This window comes from Piliocolobus tephrosceles, chromosome 12 (genome assembly GCF_002776525.5).
Source record: "Piliocolobus tephrosceles isolate RC106 chromosome 12, ASM277652v3, whole genome shotgun sequence".
Taxonomy (NCBI): domain Eukaryota; kingdom Metazoa; phylum Chordata; class Mammalia; order Primates; family Cercopithecidae; genus Piliocolobus; species Piliocolobus tephrosceles.
This window is the reverse complement of record NC_045445.1, coordinates 84,640,436-84,656,931: the sequence shown is the minus strand read 5'-3', so window position 1 is coordinate 84,656,931 and position 16,496 is coordinate 84,640,436. Positions and strand designations below refer to the sequence as shown.

General features: G+C 40.5%; 1 protein-coding gene across 1 annotated transcript in view; it reads right to left on the bottom strand.

Annotated features, from left to right (window-relative positions):
* Nucleotides 1–2,226: 2,226 nt before the first annotated feature.
* Nucleotides 2,227–16,496, bottom strand: part of LOC111531180 (oligophrenin-1-like) — a 255,919-nt gene continuing 241,649 nt past the window's right edge. Inside the window, exons 8-13 of the mRNA XM_026451950.1 lie at nucleotides 15,892–15,992; nucleotides 10,945–11,036; nucleotides 6,498–6,576; nucleotides 3,883–3,916; nucleotides 3,306–3,368; nucleotides 2,227–2,405 (exon numbers count right to left, since the gene is read on the bottom strand). Of these exons, the coding sequence (XP_026307735.1) occupies nucleotides 2,227–2,405; nucleotides 3,306–3,368; nucleotides 3,883–3,916; nucleotides 6,498–6,576; nucleotides 10,945–11,036; nucleotides 15,892–15,992 (548 nt within the window). The remainder of the gene's footprint in view (nucleotides 2,406–3,305; nucleotides 3,369–3,882; nucleotides 3,917–6,497; nucleotides 6,577–10,944; nucleotides 11,037–15,891; nucleotides 15,993–16,496) is intronic.

The following is a 16,496-nucleotide window of genomic DNA, read 5'->3' as shown; positions in this document are numbered from 1 at the left end:
TTGTACCGCCATGTGTGATTTGAAGGAACCACTTCAGTTCCATTAAAGCCCATAAGAGAATCAGTGGGATGCCTAGCATGGCATTTTTTAGCTTATTATACAACAGATATAAGAATGTAGTGATACTGGAAACAGAATTTTCAATAGTTCAATAATTATCTGAATAAATATCTGAGTTCAATAATTTTTCAGAGATTCAATATGCTGGACCATGCTGTCAGCTGATTTACATATGAAAAAGTGTCCTTAGCTAATGAGATGGGTTGCAAATTGACCAGGAATAAGCAATCCAAATTTTTAAAAGTCAAGAATGTAAGATGATTAATGAAAACAGATGCTGAGATACTAATGATGTAATCTGGAATTCCAAAACCACACCTGCTACGACTGAGTGCTATAACATCCTCAAATGTGAGTAGGGTTGGTTGTCAGACCTGCAGGCTTTTGAGAGATTAGCTATGCATCACAGTAAGGACCAAAAAATTATGTACTTTATCCAAGTGAGTTTTCCACACTCAATTTGTTCTCTGACACTATGAAAACTCAGCTTACAAGATGCTTCACTGCCACCCACAAAAGGAAGAAAGGTAAGTTTGCAGGGAGAGAAATGCAGGTAGATACCTGTGAACCATCTACATAAAGAGAGCTTGTGCAGAGACTCCAATATTGATTCCCTCAGCCTTTAGGGCTTCTTGCCTCAGTGATGTCCATTTACCTGAGCATGCTATACAAAGGTGATCATTCTGATGTGTGCCATGACCTTAAGATGACTGAGAAGCACAGGTGCAGTGGGCAAGTGAATATCTGCATTTAGAACTCATCAGAAGATGTCTGAAACAGAGATTTTGTGAGTTGTCAGCATACAGGTGCCAGTAAAAAGCATAAAGAGAGACTACCACTGCCAGCCATGGTGGACTAACTGGTATCAGACTTGTCTTCCTGCTGTAACAACTAGAAAACTGGACAGTATACAGGAAACTCCTGCATGTAGTTATTGAGCAATGGACAACACAGGACTATGACTCTGAGAAGAGGGAAACAAACAAGATAACTGCTACCTTCTCCACAGCCTGCTTCTTAAAAGCACTTTTTAGATTGCAGCAGATGGAGTGGGAACTCAAGCTGAGCATGGAAGTCTTGCTAGAAGCAAGACTTGTTGCTTCCAGAAGCAAGACTTGTTGAAGCAGCTAGAATTAGCAAGGCATAGTACCAGAGAAGAGTGAGCTATGTAGAAAAAGAGCTCAACAACTTTACCTGGGGGTGGATACTTTATATCTGGCCTAAGAAAACTTTAAAAGAAGACTCAAATAAATCAAGTTGATCCACAAATAACTGCCCACAAAGAAAATTCAGTCCTCTTTAAAAGAAATCAACAAAATCAAGACACTCAGTAAGTCACAATATCCAGCAACCAATAAAGATTACAAGAAATATTTTTTAAGAAACAAAAATGTGAGCCATAACCAGAATTTTTTAAAAAAATCAATCAATAGAAAAACATGTAAAAAAAAAAGAAGTAAACCAGAACAAAGATAGAACTGTAGGAAACACTCAGTCGAGGTGTAAAAAACACAAAGATAAAGGTTCAGCAAGTTACTGAAAAGGAATCCTATAAGATTTAGAAGAGGTCAGGCATTGTGGCTCATGACTGTAATCCCAGCACTTTGGGAGGCAAAGGCAAGAGGATGATTGAAGGCCAGAAGTTCAAGACCAGCCTAGGCAACATAGTGACACCCCATCACTACAAAAAAATTTAAAAATCAGCCTGGTGTAGTGGCACACGCCTATAGTCCCAGCTACTCAGGAGGCTGAGGTTGAGGTTGCAGTGAACCATGATCATGCCACTGCACTCCAGCCTAGGCGACAGAGCTAGATCCTGTCTAAAAAGAAGAAAAAAGATGTGAGAAGAATCAGAAGAGTGACGATGTGTTACGGAAGTCATGAAGTCATGTAAGGAGAAATTTTCAAAAAAGAGAAAGTGGTCAACAAGGAGATCAAGTAAGACAGAAACTCAAAAGTGTTCACTGGATTTGGTAAGAAGATACCTACTAAGCCTGGCCACGCAGTTCCAGTTGAGACATAGGGGAAGAAGTTGGATTGCTGAGGGTTTCTGGAGTGAATGGGATATGGGGAAGGAGAGATAACAGCCATGTTCAAGGTACAATTGACTCTGCCCAAGGTGGGCAAGTATGTGTATGTTTTACCTTAGAAAATACTTTTTTTCAACTACTCTACCACATTGTTTAGCAGTGTCTCCTTTCTCTTCCAGTCACATTTCTTTGTAACACATAAAGTACTCCCAGTAAGAATTATCAAAGTAAAATTGTTACCAAAAAAGGCATTCAGCAGCTTCTGAACCTGAATATTGCTGCCCACAGTGCGGTACAACCCTTCTGTCTTGATCCCTAGTGGAGGAAAAAATCAGGTTAATTTCACTTGTATAGCTAGAGTTGTCATCTCCCCCTGGTACACTAGAGTCAATTCAGATAGGAAGGGGTCACACTACATACTCCAAGTTCTCCAGCCTTCCCTGTAACAGGGGAATAGTCCTAAAGCATCTCTCCAAATTATCCATCCTTTCATTTGGAGTATACCAAGCCTGCTCATTAATCTGAAGAGAAGAAAACAAACTCTATAGTAAATAGAAGCATGTGCTTACTTTGGGCAGCAGCAGAAAGCTGAGAATGGTGCTGCCATCTTAGAAAGAAGTTCATTTAATTGAAAAAGAAGGAAGGATCAGCTCTCAAGTTGCTTCTAAGCAGTGACATAAAGCAGGAGAGGGCTGGAGTAAGGCAGCTGTGAAACAAAAGGCCATTTCCTGCACCAAGAAGGACTAAAAAACATTTTAAAGAACAAAGAGACTTGATTCATATACTACACTTGCCCACAGTCTAAATATCCTCAGAAGGAAACCAGAGAGTATCAGCAACCAGAAAGAATGCTGATTCCACATCTCCCTGAGTTTAGTTCTGCCCCCATCAATTTTTATACCAGTATGTATTGTGGCAGAAATTGAACTCTTGATTATTTAGGATAGAACCATCATGACACTGCTTAAGGAGTGCCAGGTACTATTTGAGAATACTTTATAAACTTATAAGCTCTTTAAAAGCAGGAATCCACAAATTATCCAAATATGCTTGCATACCACTAGTTTAGAATTTTCTGAAATTTTCTAGCTTGTATCTACTACACAAGCTTTGTAAACAGTCTTCATTCCTAAAATGCTACTTCAGAGAAATTGCCCAGGATAAAATCAGAGTGACCAGATTCAGACAATGCTAAGGCTGTGGTTCAGATCTTACCTTTGGTCTCAATAATATTGATGCACTTCCTGACAAACTTGAAGCCCACTTCATTTAGCTCCACTGTTTCAAGCAAAGGAAAACAGTTAGTGCCTGCTGCAACAGGTGTCACCTATTAAACATTTAATGACTATGCAAAGGGACTGCATTGAGAGAGCTAAGGGTTTTTGGTTGCTCATTTCCAATCACCCTTAAATGGAAAGATTTGTTTATTCAGGGAAGGTTGAGCATTTTAACTCTTATAACACAAAATACTTCTACTTAGCTCTTTACATTGTCTGCTTTCGGCATGAGCAAAGTCATATGTGAAATGTTAGCCTAAAAATACACACAATTTCTATCATGCTTCCAGATCAGGAAGGATGTTTCTCTACCCACGATGTAAGCTAACGCAAAGTGTCTACCTTAGTTCAATTACCAGACACATTTAAAAAATATATGGCTGAATTTTATTTCGCACAAAGGCATCCATATTCAGACTTGCATTAATAGTACACATCATTAATAACGGTATTTACTATGAATAGGACAGGTGGCAGTTTATAATGCTAGTAGACCAAAAATTTGAGTGACTCACTTTCTTGCTGTTTTGTTATAGGGCTGTGGTAGATCTACAAAAGAAGATAAATAGAAAGATCCATGGCTATTGTCAATCAATATAGGAAAACAGAGAACATAATATTAAATCTCTTTCCCCAGATAGGCATTAAAAAATGATTAGAAACTCCAGGATGTCAACAAGATAGGCAAGTGGGCTAAACATAACCATTTTGCCAAGATTGCTAGAAAATACTTGAACAGGCCAGGCATGGTGGCTCAGGCCTGTAATCCCAGAAATTTGGGAGGCCAAGGCAGGCAGATCACTTGAGGTCAGGAGTTTAAGACTAGTCTGGTGAACATCATGAAACCTCATCTCTACAAAAATCCAAAAATTTGCCAGGCATGGTGGCATGCACCCGTAATCCCAACTGTTCAGGAGGCTGAGTCAGGAGAATCTCTTGAACCCAGGAGGTGGAGGCTGCAGTGAGCTGAGATCACACCACTGTACTTCAACCTGGGCAACAGAGTGAGACTCCGTCTCAAAAAAAAGAAAAAAGAAAATACTTGAACAATCACTGAAAATTACACTGAATTTCACACAGTTCACCGTAGCTAAAGTTGTAGCCAATCCATCTTAGATATTTCCTTATGTAATGCCTGGGGCATTTTTATAATAAAGCAAGAGACCAGGAAAGTGTTTTCCCCATGGCTATGTACCTGTCTGATGGACATTATAAAATTCAAATGCTCCTAATACCAATCTCCCACCCTCAAAGACTAGTTGATAAATGTTTCTCTGTGGAAAGGCAAATGTCCATCTGAAAGAGATCCATGAATACACCAAGATTTGTCTGTGTTATCTTGGAGTATGCATTGTGATAGTTTTGTGAGAGACCAGAAAGGAGATTGTTGACTCTTGAAGTCTAGTCCTGGCTCTACCTCTACCTCTTAGGAAATTTGGGCATGCCCTTTCCATTCTCCAGATCTCAAAATTTATATCAGTAAAGTGATCAGGGTTGGAGTAGACATTCCTTCAAGCTCTGATCTTCCTTGACAGTTTAGGCAAAGGCATGGACGAGATATGTAAGACTAGTGAACTGGAGTGTTTAGTAAAGGAGCAACAACATTAGTAATGTGAGGCTGCAGGAAATGAGCCCTCTATATGCCATCTGTTAAGAGTCTGTTTGAACAGCCTGTCCTTAAAATGAGTTCTGTATATGTGTGTATGCCCACAGATATTTCAGTAGGAGATATTTCTGTGCCAGCCAGCCTTTGCTGCTACTTTTCTAAACAAGGGATTTGTGGGAAAATCTGCCATGATCTAGTTGGTATGGATCCACATTCAGTGGGCCCATGTGCTCACATAATTCTCCACAAAAAGCCATCTGCATCCTTTGATTTTTGAAAACCTAAAGGGAGAGCAAACTTAAGAGAGGGAGTTGAAAGATCAATGCCTTGCTGAGCTTCCTAGCATCTGCCTACAGAAACGTCACAAGCATGAAAGAGTTCAGCAGCAGGTTTCTGGGAGGTTACAGAAGGAAGACAGTGCTGGAATATTTTCTGGATGGCAGTCTTCAGAATACCAAGTCTCTCCTGCTACCTTCCAGTTTACTATAAGTGTAATCTGGGATCTAGTTACCCCTCTAAATTCTCCAGGATACTGAGGACGCATAGAAAGAAAAACCTAGAATGCATTTTCTCTCCTAGCCAGTTTTTCACTTGAATAAAGCAAGGAAATAAGACTGTATCTGAACACTGCTGGATCTTTGGAGTTTTGTATCCCATCATTCAGACCAGCTAGCACATTGTAGTTTACAAGATGACTTCCATCTGGTTTTTCTAAGCAACCCTGTGAGATAGGTAGAAAGAAATTATTAAAGCCGTTTTACTGAGGAGAAGAAAACTGAATCTCAGAGAGGTGAAATGATTTGCCCAGGGTCACATAACCATTTAATGGCAGAACTAGTACCTATATCCAAGCTTTTGGAATTCCAACACCAGGAAGCTGATATTATTTCATATGCCACTAAGAAATCAGAATGTTTTTCAATTACTTCCAACTGTTCCTATTGGTCGCTTGACGATAATCAGTAACGCTTTCAAGGGATTGCTTGTCCTCCTGCATAACGGTGTTCTAAATGGAACAGTACATCTTGTGATACAGGATGGCAATACCATCTCTGCTATCAGCTGTACCCTAGAAGAAGATAGCTGAGTTGGTGGTATAAGGGTGAGGCAGAGAAATCATTCTGAATAAATATTTAATAAGTGCTTATTTATAACTATGGCAATTATTTTTCATATTAATTAACACATATTGATTTCATAACCTGAAAAATGGCTTAATTCTTTCTGAAAAATAGCTTATGGGTATAGCTACATAGTCTAACACTAGAGCAGGGAGCTGAGAGATCTGCATTCTAAGCCCAGTTTTGATGTCTTCTCTGAGGGTGGTCTCAGAAAAGTCCCTCAACCTTTCTGGAACTCCAGTTGCCTTACCTGCTAAGAGATGTGGAAACAATTCCTTACAGCTCTAAAACTGAGACTAAACAATCCGTTATCATTTAATTGTCTGAGACCCACTGATAACACTAGAGGGCACTCATACACTGGCATAAGCTGGGGAGGCTTCCCCAGTGTCAGGTAACTTACAGGTTCTTTCCCATCCATGGCTTCCATCCATAGCCTTCTGTTAGCTTCTGAAAGGGCCTGCAGAGTGATGGTTCCTGGCCTGAGGGGGAAAAATGATAAGTATAAAGCAGAAAATTCATCTGAGAGAATGGAGTCCTGTGATCTAGGGTCCCTCTCTGCCCTGGAGGTTGCCACACTGAACAAGCACAGGCCTACAGAATACTCATTTTTCAAAATCTCTTTTACTCAAGAAAACAACAGGCAATTTAGAGAACAGTAACTTTGGGAACCATGGAGGTGGGGGTGGTACTTGGTGGCCTTGTGCCAGGATCGTGCAAGAAATAGGAAAGTAACTATCAAGATGCCTCCATAATGCACACCTAAATTGGCCCCATTGTGCTTGAACCAAATAAAGGCTCTCCTTGCCTTACTCTGTTGGAAGCCAACCACTTTGTCTGAGTTCTAGGAATGAGCATGTACATCACAGGCACATTCATCTGTCAGTAAAATGGCTTTGCTTCTTCTAGCACCTGCGATGTCCAAGAAACATTTTGAGTTGGAATAAATTCAACAACATGAGTACTGGCTAAGACACAGGGAGGAGGTGTTTTGGCCAACAAGCAATTTTATGACTAATAAAAAAACCTAATGTTTACTGAATGCTTATTTGGTGACAAATTTTGTTCCAAGTAAACTATGTATATTAACTCAATTAATATACACAATAAGGCAGTTATAGTAATCATCTCTACTTCACAGAAGGGGAAACTGAGGCACAGAGTAATTATCCAAGGTCATGTAGCAGGGAACTACTAGAGACAGGACTTAAATCCAGAAAGTCTGGTCCAGCAGCCATATTCTTCACTACTACAATATAAGGCCTCTTCTGCCTGGCACACGGCTTCAAACCCTGTTTTATTCATTCATTTGCAGGCTACCTGCTGTGGTCTGAATACTCCCCAAAATTCATAGGTTGAAACTTAACTACCAATGTGATGATATTAAGAAATGGGACCTTCAGGAGGTGAGTAAGTGATAAGGGTAGAACCTCATGAATGGGATTAGGGTCCTTTTACAAAAACTTGAAAGAGTGGGTTCACTCCCTTCTGTCTCTTCTGACATACTAGGACACAGTGTTGGTGCTCTCTGGAGGGCACTGCAACAAGATGCCATCTTGGAAACAGAGACCAGGTCCTCACCAGACACTGAAACTGCTTGGACTTCCAGCTTCTAGAAATGTGACAAATGAATTTCTGTCGTTGATATATTACTGAGTCTCAGCTATTTTGTCATAACATCTCAAATGGACTAAGACACGACTAACTACCCAGAGGTATCCTAAGTTGTTATGCTCTTTATGATCTTTTTAGATCTTTGTGACTCAACTGGAATTTTGAGATTAACCACACTTTATGCAAGGTATAAAGTCTCCTTGCTTTCTCTTGGCTACCTGAGCCATCAGGAAAACATTTTTCCTTCCATAAATTCTATGATAAGATGAGACCTTTCCTAGTGTCATAGAATGATAAAAGCAATGCCAAGAGAGTTCAGCCACCCTGGATAAGTAACTAGGCCTCTCTAGACCTCGGTTTCTTTATCTGAAAGGGTGCTGGAACACAGGAGCTGGGAGGTCCTTTCCATTACTGATATCGTAGGAATCCTGTTCTACCTGCTGGAATCATGGGGCTCCTGTCCTACCATCTCTTACTTCATTAAAGTACCTCTTAATGACAGTCTTGTGGTTACCGGCAACAATATATACTTCCACAGCCACCTTGAATGGGGTCATCCATTGTTAACACAGAAATGATAGAGACTCACAAACCAAAATTCAAATAACATCACCTCCTTCATGTGACTGTGGTGACAACTAAAGGAAATTATACACTTAAATGGTTGATAACAGTGCCTGTCACAAAGGAGGTACTTGGCAAATGTTAGCAATTGTTTTTATTTTTATCACAATTATTTTTGTTGCTATTGTTACTAAAACATTTCAAGCTCTGCCTTGCTATGAGCCTGTCATTTTAAATACTGCTAAGAGCCTAAATTTAGAACCAGGTGCAGTGATTCACACCTGTAATATGAGCACTTTGGGAGGCTGACAGGGTAGAATCACTGCAAGCCAGGAGTTGAAGACCTGCCTGGGCAACAGAGCAAGCCCCCACAGCTACAAAAAATAAAAAATTAGCCAGATGTGGTGGTACACACCTGTCAGTCCCAGCTACTCAGGAGGCTCGGGCAACAGGATCACTTGAACCTGTGCCAATACAAACCAACCTGGGCAACAGAATAAGACCCTCTCTCTAAAAAACTAAAAGTTAAAAAAATAAAAAATCTTATCCTCTCTTCCTGACATAGAAAAAGGTGACTCAAAGAGCCCTTTGCTCTGTGCTCCAGGGAATGTGAGTACAGCTGCCTGATGCCTGCTAGGAAGCCTGACTCTCTTCCTTATATCAGATTGACTAGCCAGAAAAGCAGATGTCATGTCACTCAAAAGACTCCACATGCAGAGAGGGGCCTCAGCACCTGTTCATTATTATATTTAATGCTCTATTTTGCAGTTTGTTTCTTCTGCTTATAATAGACAATAGAACAAAATTAAAAACAGCATGGAGCCAGGCACAGTGGCTTATGCCTATAATCCCAGCACTTTGGGAGGCCGAGGCAGGTAGATGTCTTGAGGCCAGTTCAGGTCGAGCCTGGCCAACATGGTGAAACCCCATTTCTATTAAAAATACAAAAATTAGCTGGACATGGTGGCACATGCCTGTAGTCCCAGCTACTTGGGAGGCTGAGGCAGGAGACTCGTTTGAGCCTGGGAGGTGGAGGTTGTGTACCACTGCACTCCAGCCTGGGCAGGAGAGAGAGAGATACCACCTCAAAACAAACAAAACAAACAAAAAGAAACCAGCATGGGCTTTGCAGACCGGAGACCTACAGACTAGGGTTTGAGCTCAGCCTCACCACTTACTACGTGACTTTAGTTGGGCAAGTCAGTTAAATGTATGTGGGTCTCAGTTTCCTCACTGGTAAAATGGGGGGTAGATTAAATGAGGGAATGTTTTGTAAAGTGCACAGTATATAATAACTAAAAGTGTAGATGCATCAAAACTTTAATCCCTGGGTTCTAGTGTCAAAATTCTTCAGCATTCTGGGATAAGAAAAAAACACACTTAAGAATAAACATCAAATTTAGTACTTATCATGAGCCACGCATAGCACCAGGTACAAGAAACATAAATTGATCCTAGTCCCTAACCACGGGGACAAACTGTTTGCAACTGCTTGAGTTGGGGATATTATTTGCATAAAAGGGAAGCCACAGCCAACAGTAATTTTCCTCTTCCTACTGGAACTGAGGCTATCAGGAAAATGAGTGACAGTCTCGTGGTTACTGGCAACAATATATACTTGCAGAGCCATCTCAACTGGGATCATCCATTTTTATCAAAGAAATGATATAGATTCACAAATCGAAATTGTGAGGGTCAAATGATAATCTCTCAATTTTGAAATAAGAAACAAGCTAAGTCCTTTATTCCCTGATTTTTTTAAAAATGCCCTCATCATTTAGTCTGTTATGATCCCAGTCACTGCTAGTTTTGTTCACGTGATATTGTAATTCACCATTCAAGTTCCTTTCTAGCAATCTGATCATTTTGCAAAATCCTATTCTATTATTAAGTATCTAACACATAGAAATAAAAGGTTGAGATAAAATCTAAAAACAGATTTATTCTGTTTATTTTGGCACAACCACCCAACTATAAAGCATGTCTTTCTCCATAATAATGCCAAATACGCTCATTTGAAATTTTAATGGTTAAAATTCTCCTCTCCTCTGATAAAACCACTCAGGTTCAAGTAAAAAAAGAAGGCACTGGGGAGAAACAAACACAACGAAGTCCAAAATGTGCAAGACTTAGCTCTAAGATCTGAAAGGTGATAATCACACTATTTCCAGTTCATATGAGTACCTGTAAAGTAGCGAAGGTCTGCATCATTTTTGCACCAAATGGGGGGAAATAACTTTCTAATACACCATGACCCTCTACCCCATCTTCCCTCCCTCAAGAATGTGTGCCAATTCATTTGTTCTTTTATGTGATATTAGGAGATTTAACAAAGAATGAGCTTTGTTATCCTTTCCTTCTTGCAGGATCACCAAATGTTGACCTTTTGCACATATGATAGCAAATTAAATCCCAGGAGAGACTTTTTCTTCCTAGAGCAAGTGAGGCAAAGCTGACAGAAGCTTGCACAGAGAAAAGCAGCACTGGGCCAGGTCTAGCAGGGATCCCTGGGAAGGGCAGTCAGAAGAGCTGGCTTGAATAGACTCACAACAAAGTCCTGAATAGACTTACTCATTGTCATCAATGTGGGATGATGGAAGAAAATAAAAGACCTACCCAGGCTAAGCATCTGGCATGTGGGGACATTGCCAATTCACAGCGGCACAGCTTACCTTTCATTAGTTTCTATATCAAAACAGAACCTCTTGTCGATAGACTCCGTCTTCCTTCTCACACAGTACTTCAGTGTTAAGTCCAAGGGCCCCTGATATGAAACAAGAATTAACAGGCAATTTTTTAAAAAAAAGACACAGAAGCTGTTTCTGCTTCCTACAGTGTCTTCAGTGTCACTTGGAAGGCGTCTGGTGAAGGCAGCAGGAGCAATGTGTAGACTCACTGAGAATCTTGTCCCTTCAAACAGTATTTGCAGCAAGATGGCAGATGGTTTCTCCCCGCTCCAAGAATCAATGGCTGAGACCAGGAGAAATTGTTCAGAGTCATCCAGCACTCTTTCCCAAGAAGGAAGACTTAACAGGAAGCTCAATACACATCATGTAAGGGGAGTGTAGGAGAAATGGGCTGCCTGAATGGCATTAAGTGTACAGAATACAATTTTCATGAGGCCTTTAGGGAGGGAAATTGTGACAGGGTAAGTGGCTGTCTAAAACCTCCCTTAGAAAGTCAGAGGGTAGCTGAGCAAGGAAGCTTCCATTAAAGTGGCAGATGAAGGAGGGGAGAAAAACATTTCTGTCCCCCAACATCCAGACTCTTTAGGATGACAGAAAGCACAAACTTAATTGCTCAAAAGGTAGTGCAAAAGTAGAGGAAATAGTAAATGTGTGTATTAGTCATGGTGGCATTTGATATTTCATATGTGCGGCAAGGACAGGTGGCCCACTTTAGTCCTGTAGGTAATTAAGGGAATTAAAACCCGCTGTGTCCACAGACTAAAATTCTGCAGTGTCACCTTGTTCAGATTCCCTCTCTTATCTCAACAGAGACCATGTGATAAAGGAAAGAGAAGTAACATTTATCACTTACTGTGTACCATATATTACGCTACATATTCTTTTTTTTTTTTTTTTGAGATGGAGTCTTGCTCTGTCACCCAGACTAGAATACAATGATACAGTGGTGCGACCTCAGCTCACTGCAACCTCCGCCACCCGGGTTCAAGCGATTCTCCTGCCTCAGCCTCCTGAGTAGCTGGGATCACAGGTGCGCACCATGCCCGACTAATTTTTGTATTTTTAGTAGAGATGGGATTTCACCATGTTGGTCAGGGTGGTCTTGAACTCCTGACCTCGTGATCCACCCACCTCAGCCTCCCAAAGTGCTGGGATTACAGGCATGAGCCACCGTGCCCAGCCTATGCCAGGTATTTTTAAGCCACTTTTCTTGTTAGCAACCATTATAGAGAAGTGACACCTAAAGAGGTAAAACGGCATACTCAAAGTCATCCAAATTGGTATAGCGGAAATAACAACACACTAGAAAGCTTAAGACCTAGGGTCTTGTCTCAGTTATGCTATTTACCAGCTATGTGACCCTGGCCAAAACACAGCAGGTCATGCCTGTAATCCCAGCACTTTGGGAGGCCAAGGCAGGTGGATCACCTGAGGTCAGGAGTTGGAGACCAGCCTGGCCAAGATGGCAAAACCCTGTCTCTACTAAAAATACAAAAATTAGTCAGGCACAGTAGTGGGCACCTGTAATCCCAGCTACTTGGGAGGCTGAGGCAGGAGAATCGCTTGAAATCGGGAGGCAGAGGCTGCAGTGAGCCAAGATCGCGCCACTGTACTCCAGCCTGGGTGACAAAGCAAGATTCCGTCTCATAAATAAATAAATAAATAAATAAATCATATTCCATCTCCAAGTCTTAACTTCACAATCTATTAAATGGGAATAACACAACCCACTGTGGTATCTCAAGTTAGAAAACACTGCCCAGGTGCCTAGATACTATGACATACAAACTGGCCCACGTGGCTCATTACCCAATACTTCTTGCTCGTCAGCACACTCAACCACTTGCAGGCCAATCTGTCTTTGCTCCTGCACTATAACAACTCAACTCTAAGTTAATCCTTCAGTATGCCTTCCTACCCCCAAATTTGGAATGCCACACATTAGTCTTTCTAAATGAGGGTTATGAGCAAAGTCACAGACTCACTCTATCTCTTTAAATTCTCAATGCCCACAGCTTCAATGGCATTTCAGCTCAGGGACCTAGGCCCTGCCCATCACTCCAATCTCATCTCCAGTGACTGCTCAACTATTTAATGCCCCTACAATGCAAAAGTACTCTTATTTCACACACGTATCATGCTATTTCAAGATTGCATGACTTTGCCTATATTAATCCCTCCACCCAAAATGACCTTGTCTATCTTCTTTGCCTGACTAAACTTACTTATTCTACAAACTGCAGTTCAGCTTTCACTTCCTCAAAAATCCTTCTTCAAACCAACACATTGCCCACTATGTGCTTTGCACTTAATATTAAAATGTTCTGTTTTTAGGTTTAATTTCACCACTTGACTAGGAAGTCTTCAAAAACATGAACAGTGTTTTATTCATCTTTATATCTCCAGTACCTTGCAAATACTTAGTGCTCAATAAATGTTTATGAACTACTTTATCATTCTTACCACTTTTCTGATGAGGAAACTAACACTGAGCAACATTAGGCAATTTACTCAAGGTCAAAAAGCTACCAGACCACAGAGCTAAAATTTAAACACAGGTCTGAAGATTCAAAATGCAGTACTCCTTCTGACCACAAATTCCTAACAGGGAAGGGATGAAGATCTAATAAATTATCATTTGAGAAGGTGATCAGAAAATTGAACATGACAACACAGATGAGAGCTGACAGGCTAAAGTAGTAGAACCAACACTATAGTAAGTGCCATAGTCAGAAAGATGGCCAATTCCTGCATCTTCAAATTGGTCTCACTTCCTACACAAATTGGGGGCACTGACTTCACATAGCTGCTAGGAGGGCAAATGAGGAGCATGAATATGACAGAAGGGTCTAGTTCATTGTCTGGCACACAGCAGTTATTCAAGAAATAGTGGCTTTTGTAGTGTTCTTATTATTATGGTATCATTTATTTGTAAAATTTATAATTGTAAAGTACAAACTAGTATTAGCAAGTGAAACAGAGAACTTTCAGGAAGAAACCACTTCCAACTCCAATTTGGGGAAATCTAATTAACTCCCACCACCTCCCTCTGCCTTGAAAGTGAGTAACTAAGTTCTCCTTTCCATTCCATAAGGAATACCACATTAAAAATGCTCAGGCCACCACCATTGCAGTTTTGCAAGCAGCTACTCAATGAAAAGAGAAGAGGGAAAGAAAAACTAAAAGGAGGGCTTGCTGGCATCTGTCAGGAGGATATGAAAGTGGAATCTGCTGACTCTGTCTTGGGGTTTGCAATAAAGCACCTCTGAGCAGCCTCAGAAAAAGTGCCTAAATGAAATCATTGTCTACAAAAGGAGCTTTCCTCTCTGGTATTTGAAAAGTAATGTGTGTGGAAAAATAAAAGAAAGAGACTGCAGGCCAGTGTTGCTTATAAGCACTTCCTAGTCAGATTAATCAGCTAAGTTCTGACTGACTTGGAACAAATCAGTGCTAAAACACAGGATGAATTTAGGGAACCACACTGAAAAGTGCTTTGGCAATTGGCAGACTGGAAACTGAGGAGGGTTTTGAATGAGTAACTGGCCCATAATAAAAGCACAGTAACTGGCGCCGTGGCTCACACCTGTAATCCCAGAAATTTGGAAGGCCAAGGAGGGAGGATCACCTGAGGTCAGGAGTTCGAGACCAGGCTAGCCAACATGGTAAAACCCCATCTCTACTAAAAATACAAAAATTAGCTGGGTGTGGTGGTGTGCACCTGTAATCCCAGCTGCTCAAGAGGCTGAGGCAGGAGAATCGCTTGAACCTGGGAGGCAGAGGTTGCCGTGAGCCAAGATTGTGCCATTGCACTCGAGCCTGGGCAACAACAGTGAAGCTCCATCTCTAATAATAATAATAATAATAATAATAATAATAATAGAGCATAGTTGAGGAATCCAGAAACTCTGTTTGATACAACATCTTCTACAATCCATCCCATCACCGAAGCACATTAAAGCAGGGAGGTAAATCTTGTAGTTAAAAGACCATCCTCACTCCAAAAAAATTTCAGTAGCCTGCAAGCACATTTCCATCCTCTCTAATTCAATATAAGCAAGCCACACAAGAGAGAGATCTTCCATGAAAAGGAACAGCAAGGGAGAGAAACTGTCCCAATTTTTCTCCAAATTCCTCCCTACCTAAATTGGGTCTTCGTGTACTACTTTCAATGCTAACAAATAACTCTTGAAGCACTTCCAACAAACAATTTGTAAAGAGTGCAAATGCTTAAAAATCATGCACTAAGACCCTGTCTGAGAGCCAGTTAAAGGGGAAAGAGACACATTGAACTACTTTTAGAATATAAACAATCTGTCTAAAGATCAGCTTTTATCTTAAGAAATCCGTGTGTGTGTGTGTGTGTGTGTGTTTGTAAAAGATCAGGTTCTTCCAGGTGAGTAAACTATGTTTTCAGTGTGTTAAATTTATCTTGTCATTTTCAGGAGTGAGAGAAGGTTTGGAGGGCAGAAAAAGAGAGATTAACTGCTTAAAGATATTTGAGTAGTACATAGAATGTGAGTATTGGTTACTCCAACCGTAGGCCACACACACACTCCTGTAAAAAAAGGAATTTTGGAATTCAATTCATATTTTTAAAACTTGTTATTTTAAAGAATCCAAGAGTAGAGAATTCTTAAAAGTAATTCATCCATATTTTTACATAGTCACATTTTTACAATGTGACTGGCACTTGTAAAAATAACTGGTTTGAAAGACTACTGACACTTTCAAAAGGCTTGCTCTAATTAACAGAGAAATTTTTCACTCAACTCAGTGCTATCTGACTCAAACTTAGGACAAAGTGTACATATAAAGTCATGGCTTCACGTAACAGTGATGAACTTGATGGTTTGATACTAAGTCAACATATATTCTTTTCTGAGAAACAGGCATAGATCCATTTCTAAAAATGTGGTGTAAACAAGAACTGACCTGCTTAGCACCTGGCTTCTGTTCCATAGGCGTCATGGTGAGTGTTTTGGTCTCTTTCTCATACTGGCAATAGTATTTCACCCAGGATATTCCTAAAGCCCCTACGAGGACAAGTAAAAGTGAGCAGACAGAATAACTGTTTTAGCTGTATAGGAAGTCAACCCCTAAGATTGAAGCTATTTACACATTGCTCATCAGAGTCAAACTTCAGATCCAGCCCTGCCCTTGCCCTGACTGCCATCCTTCCATAGCCACCTACCTACTGCACACAGGGAGATCCTAACCTTCACCAACTGCTTCCCACAGCTGCTTCTGGCTTGCTCAAAACCTACTCTCCCTGCCATGTTCCCTATAAATGGTATCACCATGTATCCCAGAAGCTGAAGACTATTGTCATTTACTTTACTGTCTCTGTAACTGTTCCATGTGATTGGTCATTGGGTTATGCCCCTTCTAACCTGTACATGACTCTACATATCTCTCTTTTAACTGTCTCCTCCTCTCCATTCCTTTTAACATTGAATTAGTTAAGAACCCTATCAGTGTTGTTTTTGCTTGTTTAATTTTTTTTTTTTTTTTTTTTTTTTTTTTTTTTTTTTTTTTTT